The sequence below is a fragment of the Megachile rotundata genome, chromosome 14 (assembly GCF_050947335.1).
Source record: "Megachile rotundata isolate GNS110a chromosome 14, iyMegRotu1, whole genome shotgun sequence".
In the NCBI taxonomy this organism is placed as follows: Eukaryota; Metazoa; Arthropoda; class Insecta; order Hymenoptera; family Megachilidae; genus Megachile; species Megachile rotundata.
The window spans coordinates 11043125-11067712 of NC_134996.1; the positions used below are offsets into that span (position 1 = coordinate 11043125).

At 39.2% G+C, this 24588-nt stretch overlaps 1 protein-coding gene across 6 annotated transcripts in view; it reads left to right on the forward strand.

Moving 5' to 3' along the window:
* usp (retinoid X receptor ultraspiracle) overlaps positions 1-24588 on the forward strand; it is a 65820-nt gene that overhangs the window by 30955 nt on the left and 10277 nt on the right. For 3 of the 6 annotated variants that reach the window (XM_012293980.2, XM_012293994.2, XM_003699982.3), the window contains exons 2-4: positions 415-736; positions 21872-22001; positions 22503-22664. In XM_012293980.2, coding sequence (XP_012149370.1) covers positions 652-736; positions 21872-22001; positions 22503-22664 — 377 coding nt within the window. In that variant the 5' untranslated portion in view covers positions 415-651. The remainder of the gene's footprint in view (positions 1-414; positions 737-21871; positions 22002-22502; positions 22665-24588) is intronic. The other 3 variants (XM_012293989.2, XM_012294004.2, XM_076539458.1) reach the window with 3 other exon arrangements.

Genomic DNA, 24588 nt, shown 5'->3' on the forward strand with positions numbered 1-24588 from the left:
ACATAGTGTAGGGATATTTTGATTTAAGGGTAGTTTGAAGGATATAGGAATTTAGGAACATAGGGGTCTAGGAACATAGGGTAGAAGTCAAAGGATATAGGGTGCATAAGGATCTGTTCAGGAACATATTAATATTAATTTAAGTTCGATGAGAACATATGAAACAGCGAACAACGGGGAATTAGCGATACGAATGATTGAATATAAAAAATGCCAGCAATTCTTAAAAAATTCAAACCCTAATATTTTTAATTAACTCTTGAACAGTGGATGTGATCGAACATAAAATTACCTTACGTTAGCCTAATTGTGCAAATAAAAATATATAACCCTATAACTCATCCATTCTGCAAGGGTTAATTAAATTTCCACCTACCGTAAACGAAGTAAAACATTTTCTATTCGTGGTCATAGAGCGATCAGGAATCGAGCGTTCGATACAACCAAAGAGCAAGTGCAGTGAACGAAACCAAATCGATACCAAAAGTCGATCTATAAGGGCGGAAGCAGGTGGACAATCGTTTTTCCGTGTTTCGAGATGACGCGACGAGGGTATCGCGCGTGTTTCGCTTGAAAACGTATCTTGTACGAAGCGTGGAAGTAAACGAAGTAAAAGTGACTAGTGAAAGTAAGAAGATCAAGACGGGAAAGATGATGAAGAAGGAGAGACCGATGACGTCGGTGACGGCCATCATCCAGGGGACTCAGGCCCAGCATTGGTCCCGCGGCAACACTTGTATGTATACTTTGTTGTACTGAATCGATGCGTTCATCAAGATCCTTTGTATTCATTTATTGATTATCAGTATTGATTTGATGAGACTTTACTTATCAGTAGAAACTATGATTTGATGAAACTCTACATATCAGTAGAAATTAATATAATTTGATGACTTAAAATTACATCAAAATTGTACATGTGACACATCAATTTAAAGTTTAGGTTCCGAGGAAAGTGTCTGTAAAAGTTTCATTGATATTCTCGCTGTAGATGTCTAGTTGCAAGCTGAAGCAGATAACGATCGATTTCGAAACGAGTAAACGCAAGAGGAGACTATTCTTCGTTTTTCTACCAAATTACCAAAGTCATTGGCATTCTTACATCGTTAGTTTACGCAGGTTTCGCAACAGTTCAAGATAATGAAATACCGAGCAACATCGTATTTTGAAACTTTTTACAATCGTTCATAGCGACGTAGACCGAATATTTATGCAATTCGTGGAAACTTTCGTGCGAGTAGGCTAAGTTTAGTCGAAATTAAATTCCAAGCTTCTACTCGGGTTTTTGAAGTACAATTTTTGATTCCATCTGTGATATACGAATCGAACGATAGGAATATAATAGGTTAATTATAGCAGCCGTTCGTGCTGACTAAAATCGTCATCCGAAACAGTTCTCGTCTACTGAATATCAAGGTCTAATGGTACCTAAATGAGACCAGTCGTGTAAAACGTGCAAACGAATAATTAGCAGGATGGTGGCAGACGGACGTTTAGCACCGTTCTCAAGGCTGGTTCTTATCTATTCACAGTTCTGAAAATTGCCTCTGTTATAATTCTATTTCACAATAGTTGCGTTGTTTCCAAAAACGATAATGCAACGTTTCCTTGCATTTGAACAAATTGTGTTAATATCTCATATGCATATGTCCTGACATGAATACATCTGATTTTCCATAACATGAGTAAATCTAACCTAACCCTTTTTATGAATTGATCTAACCTAACCTTTTCTATGAATTCATCTAACCTAACCCTTTTTATGAATTCATCTAACCGAACCCTTTTTATGAATTTATCTAACGTAACCCTTTTTATGAATTCATCTAACCTAACCCTTTTTGCGAATTCATCTAACCTAACCTTTTTTATGAATTTATCTAACACAATCTTTTTTATGAATTCATCTAACCTAACCTAACCTGCTGTGATATGAATAAATCTGACCTAACCTAATCTGAAATGAATAAATCTAACCTAACCCTTTTTATAAATTGGTCTAACCTGACCTAACCTGTTGTGATATGAATAAATTTAACCTAACCTAATCTGAAATGAATAAATCTAACCTAACTCTTTTCATAAATTGGTCTAACCTGACCTAACCTATTGTGACATGAATAAATTTAACCTAACCTAATCTGAAATGAATAAATCTAACCTAACTCTTTTCATAAATTGGTCTAACCTGACCTAACCTATTGTGACATGAATAAATCTGATCTAACCTCATCTGAAATGAGTAAATCTAACCTAACCTTTTTATGAATAAATCTAACCTAACCTATTGTGATATGAATAAATCTGACCTAACCTAATCCAGTATGGGTAAATCTAACCTAACCTAATTTAAAACGAGTAACTCTAACTTAACCCAGTACAAGTCGATTTGAACTAACCTAACCCTAGATGAGTAAATGTGAATCAACCTAACATGAATACACTTGACCTAATCTAACCCTAACCTACTGCAAGTACATTAAACCTAACATAATATAAATAAATATAACATAACATATTACTCTAATATACTAATATTATTATAGTTTAACAAAAATCTACCGATGCACCGTCAACGACGATAAAAGAAAAAGGTAGCGAGGAACGATTCGAACTAAGCGATATTATTTATCGCAGGGGGGCATCGATATCTCGAACGAGAAGTGAGTCACGTTAATTCCGATATGCTCGCTCGTTGTTGCCCGGTGGCGGAATGTTTAACGTGCATACGCGCGCGTGCGCGTGCACCGACGATGTTAAACGGCGTCGCGTAGGGTGAAGGTCGGCTATTGAAACCTGAATGGTGCAATTCGCGAGCGAAAAGTGATGCGTGCGCAGCCGTCTAGGCAAGCGATCGCGTTATCAGTCGCGGCTTTAAAAGCGGCCTTACAGCTGCCTGCAAACGTTCGCCGCGAGAAGGTCACGCCAATGCGCTTCGTTATCTACACCCCTGCCACGATTTATGAGCCTTTTCGAGCGTTATCACGTGGCCCCTATTACGAACGAACCATCGTGCGTTTCTAGCTTTGCCCGGAGTTTTTTATTTTGCCCTTCTTTCCCTTTTTCTTGGGATTATGTCGACTGCATAATTGGGATATCAAGATTTGGATCCAAGTTCTGGAGTTTCAACTTCTGGGGAGCTTCAACTCTCTTTTGCTGGAGAGTGGAATTGTAAAGGGTTACTCTTTGATATTTGTGAACGAGGATATCTATTTAGAATAAAATCCTGGAAATACAATTTTGTTACTGAAATCATGGAACTCAACAAAGGCATCAAATTCAAGAATTCATAATTTTCCACATTTTTAATCTCACAAGACAAAATTAAAAGTACTCTATTTTTCTATATTTGCAAATCCCATGATTTCACAGTCCCGAAAGTCCCGAATTCCCCAGTTCCCGAAATAGTGAAATCACCAAATTTATTTGTAGATTTTTAAAAACGTGGTAAACCCATGTCCCATTGCCCGAAGCACACACCGTGCGATACGTAACGCGCATACACGTGCAGCAACGTTTGATAAGAGTACCAGTATCACGCGAGACTCTCGGAGCGGTTCGTGCTAGTTCGGTTAATCCACGCACCAGCACGATCGCAACCTTGGCACCGATGCGAACCAGCCGTGAAGTGCAGCCTCCGTCGCTGCGCGCCTTTACGAATTGCACGGTACACGTATACACACCTCTCTGCGGTGCCTGTGGTTTAGATTAGAGGCTTGTGTGGGCGTTGTTCGCTGCATGCGTTTTATCATAACATATATAATCTGCTATAATATATAGAACGCAAAACATACACCATATGCAGTAATATTTAAACTCTTGTTTCACATTAGCATTTTCGGGTTGGTTCATATTTTGGTTCGTGTGAAAACTTTGTGTTTATTCATTAAAATTAAATTTAACATTAAACGTTGGACGTTGAATGTTGAACATCGAACATTGAACATTGAACATTGAACATTGAACATTGAACATTGAACATTGAACATTGAACATTGAACATTGAACTTTGAACATTGAACATTGAATAATTAACATTGAACATTGAACAATTAACATTGAACATTGAACTTTGAACATTGGACAATTAACATTGAACATTGAACAATTAACATTGAACATTGAACAATTAACATTGAACATTGAACATTGAACATTGAACATTGAACATTGAACATTGAACATTGAACATTGAACATTGAACGTTGAACATTGAACTTTGAACATTGAACATTGAACAATTAACATTGAACATTGAACTTTGAACGTTGAACATTGAACGTTGAACATTGAACATTGAACTTTGAACATTGAACAATTAACATTAAACAATTAACATTGAACATTGAACATTATAAATTGCAAAGAATATACGTATTACACAATTGCATCTAATAATTTTAAAAAGTTTGTAGAAGCAAATGTTACGCAAGAACCGCACTTTGAAATAAGACACCTAGTATATAAACGATACTAAATTACATTGTTCAAAGACGATTGGTAATCAAGCTCCGATACGCTGAATGAACATTTTCTGCGATTCTGAATAAAGATTAGATCGCTGCGATCATCGAAATCGCAGCAGAAAGAGAGAGAGTGCAGCAATGCAAGCGCGATGCAGGAAGTGATCATTCATTGTAGTCACGTTGTCAGACATCGCGACGTGGCTAGTGACCGATTAGATGTATCTATTACGTGGATTCATCGGCATACGCAATCGTAACGGAATGATCATTGTGTTAATAAGTGATTCGAACATTTATTCGCACTTATAGTCAACTGTATTATTTATTCATGTACTTAATGTGTATGTTTATGCATGCATGGGGAGAGATTAGATTGTTCCTGGGTTCTTTAAGGTCTCAGTTATATCTCTCTAGATTCTATAGAAGCTCTGTAGGAGTTACTATTTTCTAGATTTTTTTGGTCCTCAGAAATTGAAGAGTCTTAATGCTTCTAAGGCCCAAAGTAGTGGCTAAGCGTACCTGAGTCTCAAGATTAAAATATTTCAATATTCCATAGCCGCAGAATAGCAAAGTTACTAAGTGAACAAATTGTGAAGTTCCAAAATTTTAAGGCCCAGAACTGCTAAGTCCCAAAGTTCCAAATTTGTGACGTCCCAAAGTTTATAAGATACAAAATTAAGTGGCTCAATGTACCTAAGTCTCAAGATTAAAATATCTCAATGTTCTTAAGTCCCAAAATAGCAAAGTCATTAGGTCCCAAAATTACAGAGTCATTAAGTGAAAAATTGCAAAGTTCCAAAGCTCTCAAGTCCTAAAATTGCAGTGTCCCAAAGCTCCCAAGTCCCAAAGCTCTCAAGTCCCAAAGCTTCCAAGTATCAAAGCTCTCAAGTCCCAAAGCTTCCAAGTTCCAAAGCTCTCAAGTCCCAATGCTTCCAAATCCCAAAGTTCTCAAGTCCCAAAGCTTCCAAGTTCCAAAGCTCTCAAGTCCCAAAGCTCTCAAATCCCAAAGCTCCCAAGTCCCAAAGCTTCCATGTCCCAAAGCTCTCAAGTCCCAAAGCTTCCAAATTCCAAAGCTCTCAAGTCCCAAAGCTTCCAAATTCCAAAGCTCCCAAATCCCAAAGCTTCCAAGTTCCAAAGCTCTCAAGTCCCAAAGCTTCCATGTCCCAAAGCTCTCAAGTCCCAAAGCTTCCAAGTTCCAAAGCTCTCAAGTCCCAAAGCTTCCAAATTCCAAAGCTCCCAAATCCCAAAGCTCACAAGGCCCAAAAATTCCAATATCCTAAAATCCAAAAAATTTTACCAGAATCTACATTACCCTCAAGACTACCCATCACATCACACAAAATCCGCAAATCATCGAATTTTCGAAATACGATCTGCGTGTCAAAAAATGCATCGCGATGCATATCTTCCATAGAAACACGTGTTCGTCCAATCGTACACGCATCACGGTACACGTCTGTGTACGGTGGTTGGCTTGCTAGGCGTGTCATGTGCAGGATCACGTTTTGCACCGTGACACGTGCAGAAAATTCTCGTACGTGATACGACGAGTCGGACATACTGGATGCATATCCATCATCGTCGCTATAACGTATTGATATCGTTGCTGGAAAGAAAACCCATCGATCATAACGTTGAATTAATTTGCTCGGGCTGGACGCATCTTGTGCGTCCTACGCAATCTCTGCAATCTGCGATATCGGATGTAGGAAATATATTAGATATCAATGAGGTAGTCGGTTTCACTATAGTTCTATTGTTTTAAAATAAAAAGCTATTTTTGCGTTGGTTTATTTTGGAAAAAATAATCGAATTTCTGAGCTGAAACTTGTTTTCCAGATAACTACATAATTTTTTATAAAAACATTTCCACCGGATCAGCTATTTTTACTCTGTCGGTGAAAAAGCCTACGTTCCATTTGTCTTCTTCAGTTATCCTCGCACGACTTATCTGAGTATCTGCCAGACATCCGGTTGTCTTTTGTTATCAGACATGAAATCCCTGTCACTATCGATCTCTCGATGTATCTGGAAGGCACAATTCTATCGTAAGCTGATTCAAAAATCGAGTTGATTCACTGTTATCCAAATACACGACACGGGGATTTATGATCGGTGAAGAATTTTAGTGAAGTTTGAAATGTAGCGATTCAGGAATTTATAAATATGTATTTGTTCAAAGTAAAAATTTAGCAGACATATATATTGAAGCTTCAGGTTTATTACACATATTACATTACAGTTGTATTATACAATTATAGATTACCAATGCAGTAAAGTAACCGGGTAGTTTTATAAAGCGGTAAGATCTTGCGAAATCGTGTCAGCGTGTTGTAGCACTTCCGGTCTTGAAACTCAGAACACAAGATAGAGGTACAACGATTTCCTCTTAAGAGACAATCGAAGTGCACGATTTCTGTCTGGTGATTAACGACCTTACCTTCGAACAAACCGTGTCCATTATTGTTACGTAAGCTCGTTGACGTTCGTTGACTAATTTTATTAACGTTCACCCGGTGAACAGACGAGAGACCGTGTCTTTGTCTGCTGGAGGCCTTGAGACCGACTTTGTTCCGGTTATGCTTTTAATTTCCTCGCGAATCGTTATTATGGAAATAACTCATTTGAGTACAAATAAATTTCCACTTTAAAAGTCTAAACTTCCAAAATTGCAAAATTTCGAACGGTCGAAGTTTTAAAATTAAAATGTTTCATAGGATTTGTAATACTTCTCGAAGAAGGCAAGACGGGAATTATCACGGATAGCAAAGGGTTAATAATCATTCCATCATGGAGAATTGATAGTACGGTAAGTAGTGAGCTCAGATATAGCAACGTGTAATCATCGATGTCCTTAGTTGTCTGGCTATTACGTGATTGTACGTTTATTCGTGGAAAGAGGCTTTCAAGATACGCAGTTAATTTATACCTTGTAGTATGCGGTTTAACAGAGAGAGCACAACCTTCGGATACCTTCGACATATAGCCTGAACAATAATAATTTTGCAGACGTGCATTGTGAAAACTTTGGAAAACAGACCTTCTTGAATTCAAGTGAGACTAGAATTGTAGAGAAACTTAGAGGAACCTAGTATCGGCAATATAACGCGTGGTATTCCCACGCATGGTGTTCTCACGCGTTATATCGCCGCTCGTGGTATTTCCATGCATGGTTTTTCCACGCGTTATATAGCCACGCACGGTATTTCCACGCATTATATCGCCACGTGTAGTATTTCCACGCGTTATATTGCCATTCGTGGTATTCCTACGCATTATATTACCACGTATGATGTTCCCACGCGTTATTTCGCCACTCGTGGTATTTCCATGCGTTATATCGCCACTCGCGGTATTTCCATGCGTGGTATTTCCACGCGCTATATAGCCACGCATGGTGTTTCCACGCGTGGTATTTCCATGCACTATATAGCCACGCATGGTATTTCCACGCATTATATCGCCACGTGTAGTATTTCCACGCGTTATATTGCCACTCGTGGTATTCTCACGCATTATATTACCACGTATGATGTTCCCACGCGTTATTTTGCCACTCGTGGTATTTCCATGCGTTATATCGCCACTCGCGGTATTTCCATGCGTGGTATTTCCACGCGTTATATCGCCACTCGCGGTATTTCCATGCGTGGTATTTCCACGCGCTATATAGCCACGCATGGTGTCTCCACGCGTAGTATTTCCACGCGTTATATAGCCACGCATGGTGTTTCCACGCATTATATCGCCACGTGTAGTATTTACACGCGTTATATTGCCACTCGTGGTATTCCCACGCATTATATTACCACGTATGGTGTTCCCACGCGTTATATCGCCGCTCGTGGTATTTCCACGCGTTACATTGTCTCTCGTGGAATTCCCACGCGTTATATCGCCGCTCGTGGTATTTCCACGCGTTACATTGCCACTCGTGATATTCCCACGCTCTATATCGCCACGCAAGGTGTTTCCACGCGTTACATTGCCACTCGTAGTATTCCCATGCGCTATATCGCTATGCATGGTGTTTCCACGCATTATATCGCCACGTATAGGATCCTTGTGTAGGAACTTTGTGTAGGAACCTTATGTAAGAACCTTATGTAGGAACCTTATGTAGGAACCTTGTGTAGGAACCTTGTGGAGAATTTTGTGAAGAACCTTGTAGAGATCCAACAGTTCAAGAAAGCTCTTAAAGAATTCTAACATTGATAAGTTTTGGGAAAAATCACGAAAGTTTCTTAATACTATGTCACCTCTAAAGTATTCTACTATCACTAAATTTGAGATAATTCAATAAAATTTTTAGTCTATAAAATCGTAATGAACCAAGGCACATCCTAATTAAAAAGAAGTCTTCAGATTCTAGGAAATGTTTAAGGAAAGTTACCTAGATGGAAGGTTTATGAACATAAGTATCGAATTTTCCACTGATTGATCAGAGACGCGTTGTAAATATATGTATATTATCTTGATCGCAAACACGGTAGGTAGGAAGCGTGCAGAAACGACACGCCTCGTTGCACCTGTGACAACGAGGCGTGTACACGCGGTTCCACGAGCGCATAAGTACATGCTAGCTCACCTGTTTGAAATCGTGAACCCCTGACCTTCGCCATGGTATTCGCGTACAAGGCCAATTCAAGCTCGACATACTCTTATTCAGCGTTACACGGCCAACTCGATTCCTTCATCGGATATGAAACATCCAAACCTTTCCTTTTTCATTATGATCAACTAGGGGCATACATTATCCTTCACGGACTTTGCGCTACTATATCTAATTTTTACATAACTATCCTCATAATATTTTTCTCTTCATACGATATTAATCGTGTATTTCAGTGTGAACATATAATTGCTACTTGTATGTTAAATTCTGCAATATCTGAAATAGATTATTTAAACATCAAGCTATTTTTTCAAAGTGTACAATTTTAACTACGTATACATTTTTTGAATGATTTAACAGATAATAAAAAAATGAAAGGTTAAGAATTTTGCCTGCAAATTGCCTGAAGTTTACTGAATATTTCGCAAATAGTATTAATTCGTAAATTTACGGATGCACCTGCAAGGCGATGAGCAGAGCGCAGCTGCAGCTGCACGCCCACGAGCTTGAAAGCCGCGCACCTAGCTTGAAATCACGACCCTGTGACCTTCTCCCGGTGACCCAGGTACCAAGTTGTCCTGCACGTGGCGTGCCATGCTATATAAAGTATAGCTGCATATAGATCGGTCCGGCGTGCACTTTCAGGGGCGTACTAGCTCCGATCCTCTCCCCCCTGTACATGCCTCGCGGTGTGCTTCATCGATCGCGACCTCGACCAAGCTCTCGCTCTCGTTCCACGCAGTGCACTGTAGTTTCGATAACACACACAAGGAAATACGTTCACACGAACTTGTTTTACGTTTACGAAAAAATGGGGAATCGGAGATATAACATTTAGGGTTTGGAAATTGGGGAATTTGGGGAATTTGGGGATTTGGGAATTTGGGGAATTTGGGGATTTGGGGATTTGGAAATTTGGGAATTTGGGGAATTTGGAAATTTGGGGATTTGGGAACTTGGAAAATTGGGGAATTTGGAATTTGGGAATTTTGGGATTTGGGGATTTGGGAATTGGGGGATTTGGGGATTTAGGAATTTGGGTATTTGGGAATTTGGGGAATTTGGGGAATTCGGAGAATTTGGGAACTTGGAAATTTGGGGAATTTGAGAATTTGGAAATTTGGGGATTTGGGAATTTGGAAATTTGGGGAATTTGGGAATTTGGGGATTTGGGGATTTGGGGATTTGGGAATTTGGTAATTTGGGTATTTGGGTATTTGGGAATTTGGAGAATTTGGAGAATTTGGAGAATTTGGAAATTTGGGGAATTCGGGGAATTTGGGAACTTGGAAATTTGAGAATTTGGGGAATTTGAGAACTTGGAAATTTGGGAAATTTGGGGAATTTGGGAAATTTAGGGAATTTGAGAACCTGGAAATTTGGGGAATTTGGAAATTTGGGAAATTTGGAGAATTTTCGAGTTTGAAAATTCATCTCATAAACTTATACTCCTATATCACCAATCACCCTAACTCTATAAGCTTCCACAAGTTTCATGTAAATCAATATGTTCTCCATTGTCTCCCGCTAATTTGCATATTGAATATATAACTACGTGCAAATGCATGTAAGTATAATTAGAATAAAACCGTCGAATTATGTCAAAAGTTAATGTAAGGTGAATTACTCGACGCTCTGACCGACATACACGTCCTTCAAGCAGTCAGGATCGTCTCGGGATTCTTTAACATAAGAAACGTTTATGCATGAGCGTACACGGTGGTTCACGTGTAGATCTCTCCGTATTCAGCCGCTCCAGATGCATGACGCTTTGACTTTCATTGCCTGCCAAACACGGTTACACACACACGTACATATTTTTACATACGTTTGTCTTCTTACCGCTATACGTGTTCGAACTTCGATCAGAGGCATCGAAATGCTCTGCATCCGTTATAGAAAATGAGGTCGCTTGGTGTGTCTTTGGAATCTTTTGCAAATTTGAAAATTCAAAGACCTCAAGTTTATTCAAATTTAAATTTTTGTAGTTTTAAATTTTTGGATTTGGATGTTTGCAGAGTTAAAAATTTTTAGAACATTTTAGATTGCAATATATGGTGCTTCCACGCGTTATATTGCCATGCATGGTATTCCCACGCGTTATATTGCCACGCATGGTGTTTCCACGCATTATATTGCCATGCATGGTATTCCCACGCGTTATATTGCCACGCATGGTGTTTCCACGCATTATATTGCCATGCATGGTATTCCCACGCGTTATATTGCCACGCATGGTGTTTCCACGCGTTATATTGCCATGCATGGTATTCCCACGCGTTATATTGCCACGCATGGTGTTTCCACGCATTATATTGCCATGCATGGTATTCCCACGCGTTATATTGCCACGCATGGTGTTTACACGCATTATATTGCCACGCATAGTGTTTCCACGCGTTATATCGCCACGTGTAGTATTTCCCCGCGTTATTTTACCATCCGTGATATTCCCACGCGCTATATCGCCACGCATGGTGTTTCCACGCGTTATATCGCCACGCATGGAGTTTCCACGCATTATATCGCCACTCGTGACATTTCCACGCGTTATATCGCCACTCGTAGTATTTCCACGCGTCATACTGCAACGCATACTATTTCCACGCGTTATATTGCCACCTGTGGTATTCCCATGCATTATATCACCACGCATGATCTTCTCTCACGCTATATCGCCTCTCGTGGTATTTCCGCGCGTTATATCGCCACTGGGGGCATTTTCACGCGTTACATCGCCACTCGTGACAGTTCCACGCGTTATATTGCCGCGCATGGTATATCATAGCGTTATTTCGCCACCCATAGTGTTTCCACACGTTATATCGCCATACATTAAATTACCTCGTGTACTAGTTTCACACACTACATCACTATGCACTATATTGTCATACATGGTATTCTCTCGCGTTATATTGCCACACATACTATTCCTATGCGTAGTACTTCCACACATTATATCACCACTCGAATTATCACCAAAAATTCAAGATAAAGCGCATGGATAGCGGCACTTTTAATCAAACACATAAATAACGAATGCGGTGTCCCAATAAATAACTGAAAATCCGCGATTCTGTCGGCGCGAGTAGCACGTTTGCCATCGTCCGCGAAATAAATCAGCCCCAGTCGAGTCATTAATCCAGCGAGTTTTTTCACGGGTTCAAGGACTAACGCCACCAGCATCGGACACTATTTTCGGTACGGCTCGTGCACATGTACGTTTCGCGTGGGTTGCATGTGCAACGTCATAACGCTATCCTGGTGTGGGAGCGGCATCCGGTCGCAGCTGCCTGCAGGAAACTGTTAAAAATTCGTCTCTCCTCTTTATCGTGCACGAAGTCGAAAACACCAGCTTCTTTTACTTTTTGGTCCGCGCGGACAGAATTCTCGTGTAGCGAAATCGTTAACTGCGAGCTGATGGGACGATTCGTTTTGCGGAAACGGGACCATCCGTGGACGTTCAATTTCTAATTAGAACGAGTAATGGGAGACACATGTGGAAGAATCGTTGAGCATCAATTGCCTCTGATACACGGCTACGTGGTACAGATTTATCGTCATGTGCTTCTTTGATATCATTTTATTACTTATAAATAATTATTAAATTTAGGTACAGGATTGAAGCAATCCTGAATATTTTTAGGGTGATGTGATCATCTCTGGTACTACAAGTTGAGTTAAACTTCTCATTGTACCTTGTTGTAAATAAACCACAAGCTACATAGATATTTGACAAAAATTTTTAATTTTATATTATATTATTTTACGTAGCGTGTTTGTACAGCAAAAATTTGGTTGAAAATATAATTTGTATCATAAGTATATTTTGCAAATTTCCTGACGTGGCTAAGAATTTTCAAGACAATTTGTATTGGTGTCATTCGGAAGTCCTACTGGCGGTAAGGTATGTGAGCAAATTACTGCACAATTCCATCGATGTAAACTAGGCTTTAGGATTTGAATAGCAGATTCACAGCTCCAGCAGCGAGATACTAGCATCCTCAATGCGCCCAAGGCGCTCGCAGATGAGGTCTGCCGCGGAAACTGGTTTTCAGTTTCGGAAGAGCGTTGAAATTGTCAGACGGTGACGTCACTGCCTTAACGCGCGAATCTCGGTATAAAATAATGACAGAAAAATGACGTTTATTAATTAAATCGATTCACGAGATTAACGATGACGGACGTCCATTTTGTGCTGTGATTGTGCGACTCGGGAAGGCTTCAAGGCTCCATTAATCGCAGTCATTTTACTTTCATTTCTCAAGCGATATTATTTTACGAATTGAATTACTTCTCTTTGTTTCTGTATAATTTTATCTTACGGCCTGGTAGATTAAAATGAAATTTAGAAATTAATGATGTGACCTAAACTTTGACCAAACCTAAAGTGACCAAATAATGCAATTTAAACTTACAGCCTGGTAGATTAAAATGAAATTTAGAAATTAATCTTGTGACCTAAACTTTGAATAAACCTAAAGTGACCAAATAATGCGATTTAGACTTACAGCCTGGTAGATTAAAATGAAATTTAGAAATTAATTATGTAACCTAAACTCTGACCAAACCTAAAGTGACCAAATAATGCAATTTAAACTTACAGCCTGGTAGATTAAAATGGAATTTAGAAATTAATTATGTAACCTAAACTCTGACCAAACCTAAAGTGACCAAATAATGCAATTTAAACTTACAGCCTGGTAGATTAAAATGAAATTTAAAAATTAATGATGTGACCTAAACTCTGACCAAACCTAAAGCGACCAAATAATGCAATTTAAACTTACAGCCTGGTAGATTAAAATGAAATTTAGAAATTAATTATGTGACCTAAACTTTGAATAAACCTAAAGCGACCAAATAATGCAATTTAAACTTACAGCCTGGTAGATTAAAATGAAATTTAGAAATTAATTATGTAACCTAAACTTTGACCAAACCTAAAGTGACCAAATAATGCAATTGCACAGAAGAGTCAGGTTTGAATAAAATTTAAGTCTGATAGATTTAGAACCTAACTTATTGAGTTTCAATAATGAAAGAGAACAGGCAGAGTTCGTTCGAAAATGCTGATCAGTCGGAATAAAAGTGAGATATATCGTGTGCCGCGTGTGTCGAGTTATTTGCTTAATTCAGCACTTATACGTCCGTTTACATGAATCTAAAGTTAGCGTCGACCGAACACCACGTTTTACATCGTTCATTTTATGGCGCCTTGCTCCATAACCCGTTCATATTATTCTTCCAATTACATTCCAAAATAGTTACAAGTTAAATTGTTCCAAATTTTCAACTGCTTCCACAAAATATGCTATGAATGTGTCAGTATACTGCGGAGTCTCGCTATATGGCCCAGTGAGGACCGTAGGGAGTGCCATATAAATTGTAAGTAACTTTTAACACAGACTTTGTCTTTGCAAACGAATGCAACATTTGACAAAAAATTCAGTTGGAAAACTTGCAAAAATATTTCCTAATTTCCAAATTTTCGACTGCCTCCACAAATGATAGTCTATCAGTTATGCGCGCGTTATGATAGTGTATCAATATATTGTGGAGTCTCACTATATGACCCAGTGAGGAACGTAGGGAGTGCCATATATCTTGCAAGTAACTTTTAATACTGACTTTAGTCTTGCAAATTAATTCTAAATTTGACAAAAAATTAAGTTTAAAAACTTGCAAAAATATTTCCTAATTTCCAAATTTTCGACTGCCTCCACAAATGATAGTCTATCAGTTATACGCTCGTTATGATAGTGTATCAGTATACTGAGGAGTCTCGCTATATGACCCAGTGCGGAATATAGAGCAGTGCCATATAAATCTTGCAAGTAACTTTTAACCCAGACTTTGATCTCGCAAACGAATACAAAATTTGACAAAAAATTAAATTAAAAAACTTGCAAAAATATTTCCCAATTTTGAACCCCTTTTGCAAACCAGTCAAGAATGTAAAATTCGTAAATAAAGTATGGATCTCTCGAAGTTTGAAATTTGGAGCAGAAAATGTTGTATAGGATTGTATATCTTGTAGTAAGTTCAGTGTGCCTGGCTTTTCTTCGAGTTTCCATCCCGCAAACGTGGAATGCAACGAAACGGTGCAGTGAAACGGTTTATTGCCGTTCTCAAGGCTCCCGACGCTTCTTGGAACATAAATATTCATCTTCCTTCATGGTTCGAGGATAGTTTCGCAATAACGCATCGCTTTCAGACGTTAATAATTATTGTTTCGCGAACAGGACTTGACGGAATCAGATTCCGCGATTTGAATGATTACGAAACTGTAATTACAATGATGCTGTCCACTATAAATTCAATAATTAAGTGTTACTGTTCATGATCCTCTTTTACGCGTCATAAAAGATACTCTGTTTGAACTGAATGATTCAGCTCTGTACAATATGAAACATAGTATAAAAATGGAGTTTACGTAATATTTATTAATGCGTTAGCGATACACTATTATATTTCTTTTTAACGAGGTCCTTTCTCATCAGCTCCTATTTTTAGCCGAGCTTTGTATCTGGGATAATACATCCCTCGCTGGCTGTCATTCTTCCTTCTTTTCTGCGCGAAAAATACGCCGAAAACACTCATCCTTTGCACATGTTCCTCTAATGCTTGCTACGCGTGTCGAGTAGACATTGAAAGACACGATGTAGACAGAAGAAATGTTCGTGCGAAACGGAACTCGGGATAATTATAGTTTTCAGAACGAAGAAAAATGAGTTCGTGACACTTGGTTGTGACAGAGGATTTGCTAATTTTTAGGTGCTCTAGTTTTCCAATTTTTGAAATTTCAGATTTCTACATTTATAAATTTTTCAATTTTCTCGTCTCTAAATTAGTAGAATTACATCATTTTTTGGGACTCATTTCCAAATCACTGGATTTCCAAATCACTAGAATTCTAAATCACTAGAATTCCAAATCACTAGAATTCCAAATCACTAGAATTCCAAATCACTAGAATTCCAAATCACTAGAATTCCAAATCACTAGAATTCCAAATCACTAGATTTCCAAATCACTAGAATTCCAAATCACTAGATTTCCAAATCACTAGAATTCCAAATTACTAGATTTCCAAATCACTAGAATTCGAAATCACTAGTATTCCAAATCACTAGATTTCCAAATCACTAGAATTCCAAATCACTAGAATTCCAAATTACTAGAATTCTAAATCACTAGATTTCCAAATCACTAGATTTCCAATTCCCTACATTCCTAATTTCTTAGATCCACAATTCCCTAGATCCCAAATTCCTAAATCCCTAATCCGTAGATTCCCAAATCCCTAGATCACTAATTCCCTAGGACCCCAATTCCCTAGATCCCCAAATCCCTAGATCCCAACTCCCTAGAACCCCAGTTCCCTAGATCCCCAAATCCCTAGACCCCAATTCCCTAGATGCCAAAATCCGTAGATCCCAAATTGCTAAATCCCATATTGATAAATCCCAAGATTCCTAGATTCCCAAATCCCTAGATTCCTAAATCCCTAGATCCCCAAATTCCACTATCCCAAAATTGTTAGGTCTTCCAATACCTAGACTCCAACATCCACAATCTTCCAAACCTCAAAATGACAAAAATTCACCAGATTCCTAAGTTAAAAAATTACCAAAAATCATCTACAATTCTAAATATAAAAATTTCCCAAATTTCTCATGATAAAGCTATGTTAGGAACGCAACGAAGTCGCAACGTTCCATCGACGTTTTCATCCCCATTGTCGAAACGGGACGCAATATCCCCATCTCCCCCAGGATCCCATGGAAGAAGCCGAGAAGTCCTCGTGCAGAATATTCGCTCACGGCCAAAGGAAGGGGAGAACGATCGATACTCTCTCTCGCTCGAAAGACATGACCATTCCCAATTTCACGTTTGCTTCTGCCCTTGAAAATCAGGTTTCCAGTCGTTTCGCCATACGACCGGCTCTCTTTCGCGTTCGATTCGCTCGGTCGGTTCACCTTTAAAGGCGAATATATGTTTTAAATATTCACGAGCCAACGCACTTGACTCATTGTTGGTGTAGGTCGCTTTTCTTCTTCCCCTCTTGCTTCTCTTTCTTTTTGATTTCGTATCTTGTGCAGTTTTTTATTTGGCCACGCGAACCACGATTAACGAGTTATCAAGTGAGACCTTGAATTGAAGATTCTTTCATTTATTGTTTGAAATATGCTGCGAAAAATTGTACGAATTTATGGATATTTTTGGAGGAAGTTTAATCTTTTATATGGGACGCACATGGTGCGTCATTGTGTGTTTGCATAGGGTAAGGGTAGGACGCATACGGTGCGTCATTGTAACTTGTATAGAATAAGGGTAGGACGCATAAGGTGCGTCATTGTAAGTTGCATAGAATAAGGGTAGGACGCATACGGTGCGTCATTGCCTCTTTACATATGAGAAGAGTAGGACGCATACGGTGCGTCATTGTCTGTTTGCATATGAAAAGAGTAGGACGCATACGGTGCGTCATTGTAACTTGCATAGTTTAAGGGTAGAACGCACATGGTGCGTCATTGCCTCTTTGCATAGGATAAGGGTAGAACGCACATGGTGCGTCATGTCCAATGATCAGCCATATTACCTTTTCATACTCCCAACAATTTCGAAGATGACTGAATAATTAAATAAAGAACTTATTATCCATCTAGAGACATCAAAGTATACCTGTCCAGACACATTAATTAAATACGAAATCTCTCGACTCGAGATTTCGACAACCACAAGCCCTCTTCAGGGTGTGACCATAGTTACCTTCATTATGTCCCAAACGAAGTTGCTTAATTACAGTCGCTTTTGGTAACGAAAGGGGTGTAGATGTACGAGCACGCGCAAGAAATAGTCTGGTATAGCAAATTGTTTCGAACATTGCACCGGCATGTTTGCGTCTGGTCAAGGTGCCCGACACTGCCGGTGTAATATACTGTCACCGGACTTGGCCTTGCAGCCACTCTCGTGTCCTCGTCGTCTCTGCCCTCTTTGATACGGTTTAAGTCGTGTCCACAACTCGGTCGACGCTCGAACAAAGTTCTTTGATCGCTACTTCGATTCAACAGTTACCTATAAGCATAAATGCACACGTTCGAAGTGTATTTGTCGACGGAGAAGTAGGATTTTTACTGCATTCTTAGATTACTGAATTCTCAGATCAGTAAGTCTCTAGGTTGATAAATGACTAGATTGATGCATTTCTGGATGCAGAAGTATTTGATACCCTCAATTCCAATATTTCGAAATTCCAAGTTTAGCAATTCCAAGTTTAGCAATTCCAAGACCCCCAATTCCAAGACCCCTAATTCCAAGTTTTGCAATTCCAAGATCCTCCATTCCAAGATTAGCAATTCCAAATTTTGCAATTCCAAGCCCCCCAATTCCAAGCGTAGTAATTCCAAGGCCCCCAATTCCAAGCGTAGTAATTCCAAGGCCCCCAATTCCAAGCGTAGCAATTCCAAGACCCCCAATTCCAAGTGTCGCAATTCCAAGACCCTCGATTCCAAGTTTTGCAATTCCAAGATCCCCAATTCCAAGTTTTGCAATTCCAAGATCCCCAAATTCCAAATTTTGCTCTTCCAAGATCCCCAATTCCAAGTGTAGCAATTCCAAAACCCCCAATTCCAAAATCCCCAATTCCATAATTCCAAATTCCAGAACACCCAATTCCACAATTCCAAATACCTAAATCATCAATTCCCAGATCCCCAATTCCAAGATCCCCAATTCCAAAATCTCCAATTCCTAAATCATTAAATTCCAAGACCCCTGATTCCTTAACTCACCATACCAAAAATCCCCGAGTTCCCAAATATCTAAATTCCAAAAATCCTTAGATCTCAAATTCGCTATCTCTCAAAGTCCCTAGTCTTCCAAACCCCTAGTCCCTCCACCCCAATTCTCTTAAAACATCCCCAACTCCCTTAGACTCCACAATCCCTATATCTAACCTAACCTTACCTCCAAACTACTCTGAGTCCATCTACTCCAAGTATCTTCAGATCTGAAGCTATCTGCATAAAGTCCCAAAATCACAGCAGCGGTTATAAAAGTGCTATACATGCATTTATTCAGTCACGCCCAAATTACTGGATCGTATCAGACCGATCAGTTTTAATCGAGGCGATATTCATCTTACTCCAGCTCGACATGCTGCTCCCGCGGTCGACGCAATTTGCACCGGCTACATCACCGCGCCCCATCATCATCATCTTTGCCTCGCTTTTTTCACACTCTATTTCTCAGGCTCGATTCGCGACGAATCACTCGTCGAACAGACGTTCGCGTTACACATCTCCGTAGGCTGTCGTGACACGCGGGGGAAACGCGAACGGATGATAAATGACGTTTTAATAGGGTTCCACCCTACGTCGGTGATGAACGTGGGGGAGAAAGGGTGAAAATGATCCAGGAGAAACGAAGCTGCTGTCCTATTTCGACCTGAGGTTTCTTTCTCTCTTTTCGCCGTTAATCGACGTATGCATTTGATGCTGCTCCTAGACTCGTCTGATGCTTTCTGCTGTATACTCTTGTTTATCTAGCTTGAAACATGAATAATTAGATTCGGTTGATGAGAGATGAAATTAAGTTAGATGTGCTGGTACTTTGATATTATCGATATATCAGTTATTGATCACATTTCGATCTACATATCAAATTTATATAATCCTCATATCAAATTATTGAATAGGTTATTTGTTAGGTTAGTTAACCTAACCTAACTATATATCAGTTATTCATAGAATTTCGATCTACATATCAAATCTACACGATCCACATATCAAATTATTGAATAGGTTAATTGTTAGACTAGTCAACCTAACCTAACTACATATCAGTTATTCATAGAATTTCGATCTACATATCAAATGCACACAATCCACATATCAAATTATTGAATAGGTTATTTGTTAGGTTAGTTAACCTAACCTAACCATATATCAATTATTCATAGAATTTCGATCTACATATCAAATCTACACGATCCACATATCAAATTATTGAATAGGTTATTTGTTAGGCTAGTTAACCTAGCCTAACCATATATCAGTTATTCATAGAATTCCGATCTACATATCAAATGCACACAATCCACATATCAAATTATTGATATCTTTCGATGTTGCCAGTGTGTCCAGTTATCGATACTAATGATATGTTATATTATTGATACTATTTTGATATTATCGATACAGGCAGTTCCATCTCAGATCCGAACCAAGCCCAACTATTTACAGCACCGAGATCGATATGCGCGGCTACACGCGATTCAGACGCAACAAAGGCTGGAAAAGCTCGGTTCAGTGGGTTAATCGTACACCGTATAAAAATGCGAGCCCTTAAAAGGTTGCGTTGAAAACATCGATGATGATATCGAGCGATCATCAGCATCTTTCCGCGGAAAATATAATTACGCCCGAGGTCGTAACTCCGCTCGCTCGCGACTTCTATTTCGAGTTGTTAGGGTCGCCGATTGCGTGCCTCTCATCACCGAGTCGTTTATTAAGCGCCGAGCCGCCGCTTTAATTACGCAACGCGAGCGTGCAAAGCGGACCGAAGGTCGACGACAGACGGTGGAACACGACGAATGAAAGCTTCTGCGAACAATCGTGGATAAATGTGCGAATGTACCAAAAATTAAGCGTCTGTGTATGGTCATGATGCTCATGTGGTGTATGTGGATTGTCAGGATTTTGGGGTTGGAGGAAGGGCTATGGGATTGTCAGAGTTTTGAGGGCTGTAGGAGGTTAGAATAGGGGGTTTTGTGGATTTGCAAGCTTTGGAATTTGGGACTTTGTGGATTTGGGAGGTTTGGAGTTTGGGACTTTGTGGATTTGGAGGATTTGGAGTTTGGGACTTTGTGGATTTGGAAGCTTTGGAGTTTGGGGCTTTGTGGATTTGGAAGCTTTGGAATTGGGGACTTGATGGATTTTTGGAAGGTTTAGAATTTGGGACTTGGTGGATTTGGAAGCTTTGGAATTTGGGGCTTTGTGGATTTGGAAGCTTTGGAGTTTGGGGCTTTGTGGATTTGGAAGCTTTGGAATTGGGGACTTGATGGATTTTTGGAAGGTTTAGAATTTGGGACTTGGTGGATTTGGAAGCTTTGGAGTTTGGGACTTGGTGGATTTGGAAGCTTTGGAGTTTGAGACTTTGTGGATTTGGAAGCTTTGGAGTTTGGGGCTTTGTGGATTTGGAAGCTTTGGAATTGGGGACTTGATGGATTTTTGGAAGGTTTAGAATTTGGGACTTGGTGGATTTGGAAGTTTTGGAATTTGGGACTTGGTGGATTTTTGGAAGGTTTAGAATTTGGGACTTGATGGATTTGGAAGCTCTGGAATTTGGGACTTGGTGGATTTGGAAGCTTTAGAACTTGGGACTTGGTGGATTTGGAAGCTTTGGAGTTTGAGACTTGGTGGATTTGCAAGCTTTGGAATTTGGGTCCTTGTGGATTTGGAAGCTTTGGAATTTGGGACTTGGTGGATTTAGAAGCTTTGGAATTTGGGACTTGGTGGACTTAGAAGCTTTGGAATTTGGGTCATTGTGGATTTGGGACTTGGTGGATTTGGAAGCTTTGGAACATTGATAGTCATTGTGGACCTAAAAATGTCTGCTCCCCAAATCCCAACAACAAATTTCTAAATTTGAAATTACTTAATTCATAAATTTGCAACTTTCTAAATATCAATACAGCTAATTAAAAAATATAGAAACTCAGAATTCAGTGTCTTAAAGATTTGAAAATGTGGCAAAGTGTAATTGTTATAAATGTATGTTTCAGGGCTAAGCTTGGACAACAGCAACATGTCCATGTCTTCTGTGGGCCCACAGAGTCCTCTGGACATGAAGCCGGACACAGCGAGCCTCATCAATGCAGGAAACTTTAGCCCTTCCGGTCCCAATAGTCCAGGGTAAGTGGCATCGACATAACGGGGAATATGATACAAAATCAAATGGACGAACAATATGTTATTGAAACAGAATGTATGTACACGATTCACTCAGTTCGAGGGATATCAAGAAAATGGTATTATGGCGAAACACGTCGTAAATCGAGGGTATACTATGAGCGTAGTTGAGCCCGTGGAAAACATTGAGCAAAATACTTGATTTTAATCGTTGTCTTGTAACTTGTCAAATATACAACTATTAGAAAAAATTTCGAGATTCAATTTCATGTTACAAGTTTCAAAATTTTTAAGATAAAATTCTCCTGAAGTTGCAAGCTTTGAAATTTTCAACTCAAATAGAATGTGAGGAAGCTTTGTGGAGAAATGAATATTTCACTGTTTACAATGCAACGAAACTTAGCATAATTCGCAGGATTCCAAAGTTTGTGACAGTATTTTGCTCGATCCAGGGCAGTAGTTTCGTAGGTCGAGTTTTTTGTTATTCTCTTCTTTGCATGTAAGATCCTTCAACGCTGGTTGTCACAGCAACCTCCTCAGCACGTCGCCGAGTGGACAGAACAAAGCAGTCGCACCCTACCCGCCGAATCACCCTCTTTCCGGAAGCAAGCACCTATGTTCGATCTGCGGGGACCGTGCCAGTGGCAAACACTATGGTGTCTATAGGTGAGTCTTTCATTAATTATTATTAAACTTATGTCTAATCTGTGAAGACGATAGACTCTCGTTATATTGCAATTTTCATTTTTTTCACGCGTGTTAAAAATTATTAGGTATTAGATCTTTTTATGTTGAATTCCTATGTATTAGATTACCGTGGGTTACATTGCCGTGCGTTATACTGCCACGCGTTATATCGCCATATGTTAAATTTCCACGCTTGAGATTGTTTAGCGTTCGATTCTTATATGTTGGATTACCACGCGCTAATTTATTACGTGTTACAGTGGTACTCATTATATTGCCACGCGTTATATCGCCATATGTTAATTTTCTACGCTTTAGATTATTTAGCGTTTAATTTTCACATGTTGGATCACCACGCGCTAATTTATTACGTGTTTCGTCCCCACGCGTTATATTGCCACGTGTTGCATCCCCACGCGTTATATTGCCACGCGTTATATCGCCGTATGTTGAATTACCACGCTTTAGATTGTTTAGCGTTCAATTCTCACATGTTGGATTATTTTGTTATGTGTTACATCGCCACTCGTTATATTGCCACGCGTTATATCGCCATATATTAAATTACTGTGCGTTAGGGCGATTAATGTTCAATTTTCACATATTGTATCACCATACATTAATTTACCATGTATTGCTACGTGTTATATTGCCATATGTTAAATCACCATTTGTTATTTCGCCATGTGTTGAATTTCTGCAAATTAAAGTGCCATGCAATGTATAACAACCTGTCAAATAATTTCCAATAAATTCTACATATTGCCAAGTCCAGTAACTGTCATCCCTACAGCTATATACACTGCAATATAACGAGAGTATTAAACCAATTTGATACAATGATCAAATCTGTAAAAATTCGTTAAATTTGACAATGCACAAATACAACTCGTGCCGTTCATCAATGCACCGAACAGTTTTTCCATCATCGAAACGAAGCAGTTCAAGGTTCCATGGATTTACATGATAATCCCGACCCCTCAATGCCGACGGCTTTAAAACGTATTAATAAACTTCGTTGTTTCACCTATAACGTACCCGTCACGATAAAGTCGTCTTCGGTGCACCGATAAAAGCTTATTTTTTGAATTATCTTGAACTTCGACCTACTGTTGCTTCCATTTCGTATCGCTGTCGAACGAGTTAGACAACGAGAGATTCTTTTAATTTCCGAGAAGACGAGGAAAAAATATGATACAGTTGCCGAAGGAAATCGTATTAGAAGTTGAACTTCGTTCACAGAATTTTCTAGACAGAATCAAGTTCATTGAAACGATGATTCTCAGGAAAATTTAATGGTAAACCTTGTAATATCATTTAACGAAGATTCAATATCACTACATGTAAAGGTAATAAATTTTGACCGATGCCTTTACTCTGTCGATTACGGTTTGTTAAGGTACAAGATGTTTGCTACAGATCCAACCTTGTTCCCTAGCTGCAAACACGCCTTGAACAAGGAACTTCAATCGCGCTTCACGGGTACAAACTTAGCCAATTAAAACTTTTATCGCTTACTAAATTCCTGCGAATTCTATCAGGCGTTATGACGAAGGGATCAGGAGAATTCATCGCTTTTCAGGGTTGTAAGATGTAGAGTTTGTGGTTGGGTTCAAAGTTAAGAATTGTATTTTGAATTGGATTTTGGGGTTGGAGATTTGGGGAGTTGGGGATTTAGAGATGTAGGAAATTCAGGAATGGGAGATTTGGGAATTTGGAGTTGTGGAATTGCAGATTTTGGAATTGTGGATCTTGGAATTGCTAAACTTGGAGTTGGAGATTTTGGAATTGCAAAACTTGGAGTTGGAGATCTTGGAATTGCAATACTTGGAATTTGAAATACTTGGAATTGGGGATCTTGGAATTGCTAAACTTGGAGTTGGAGATCTTAGAATTGTAAAAC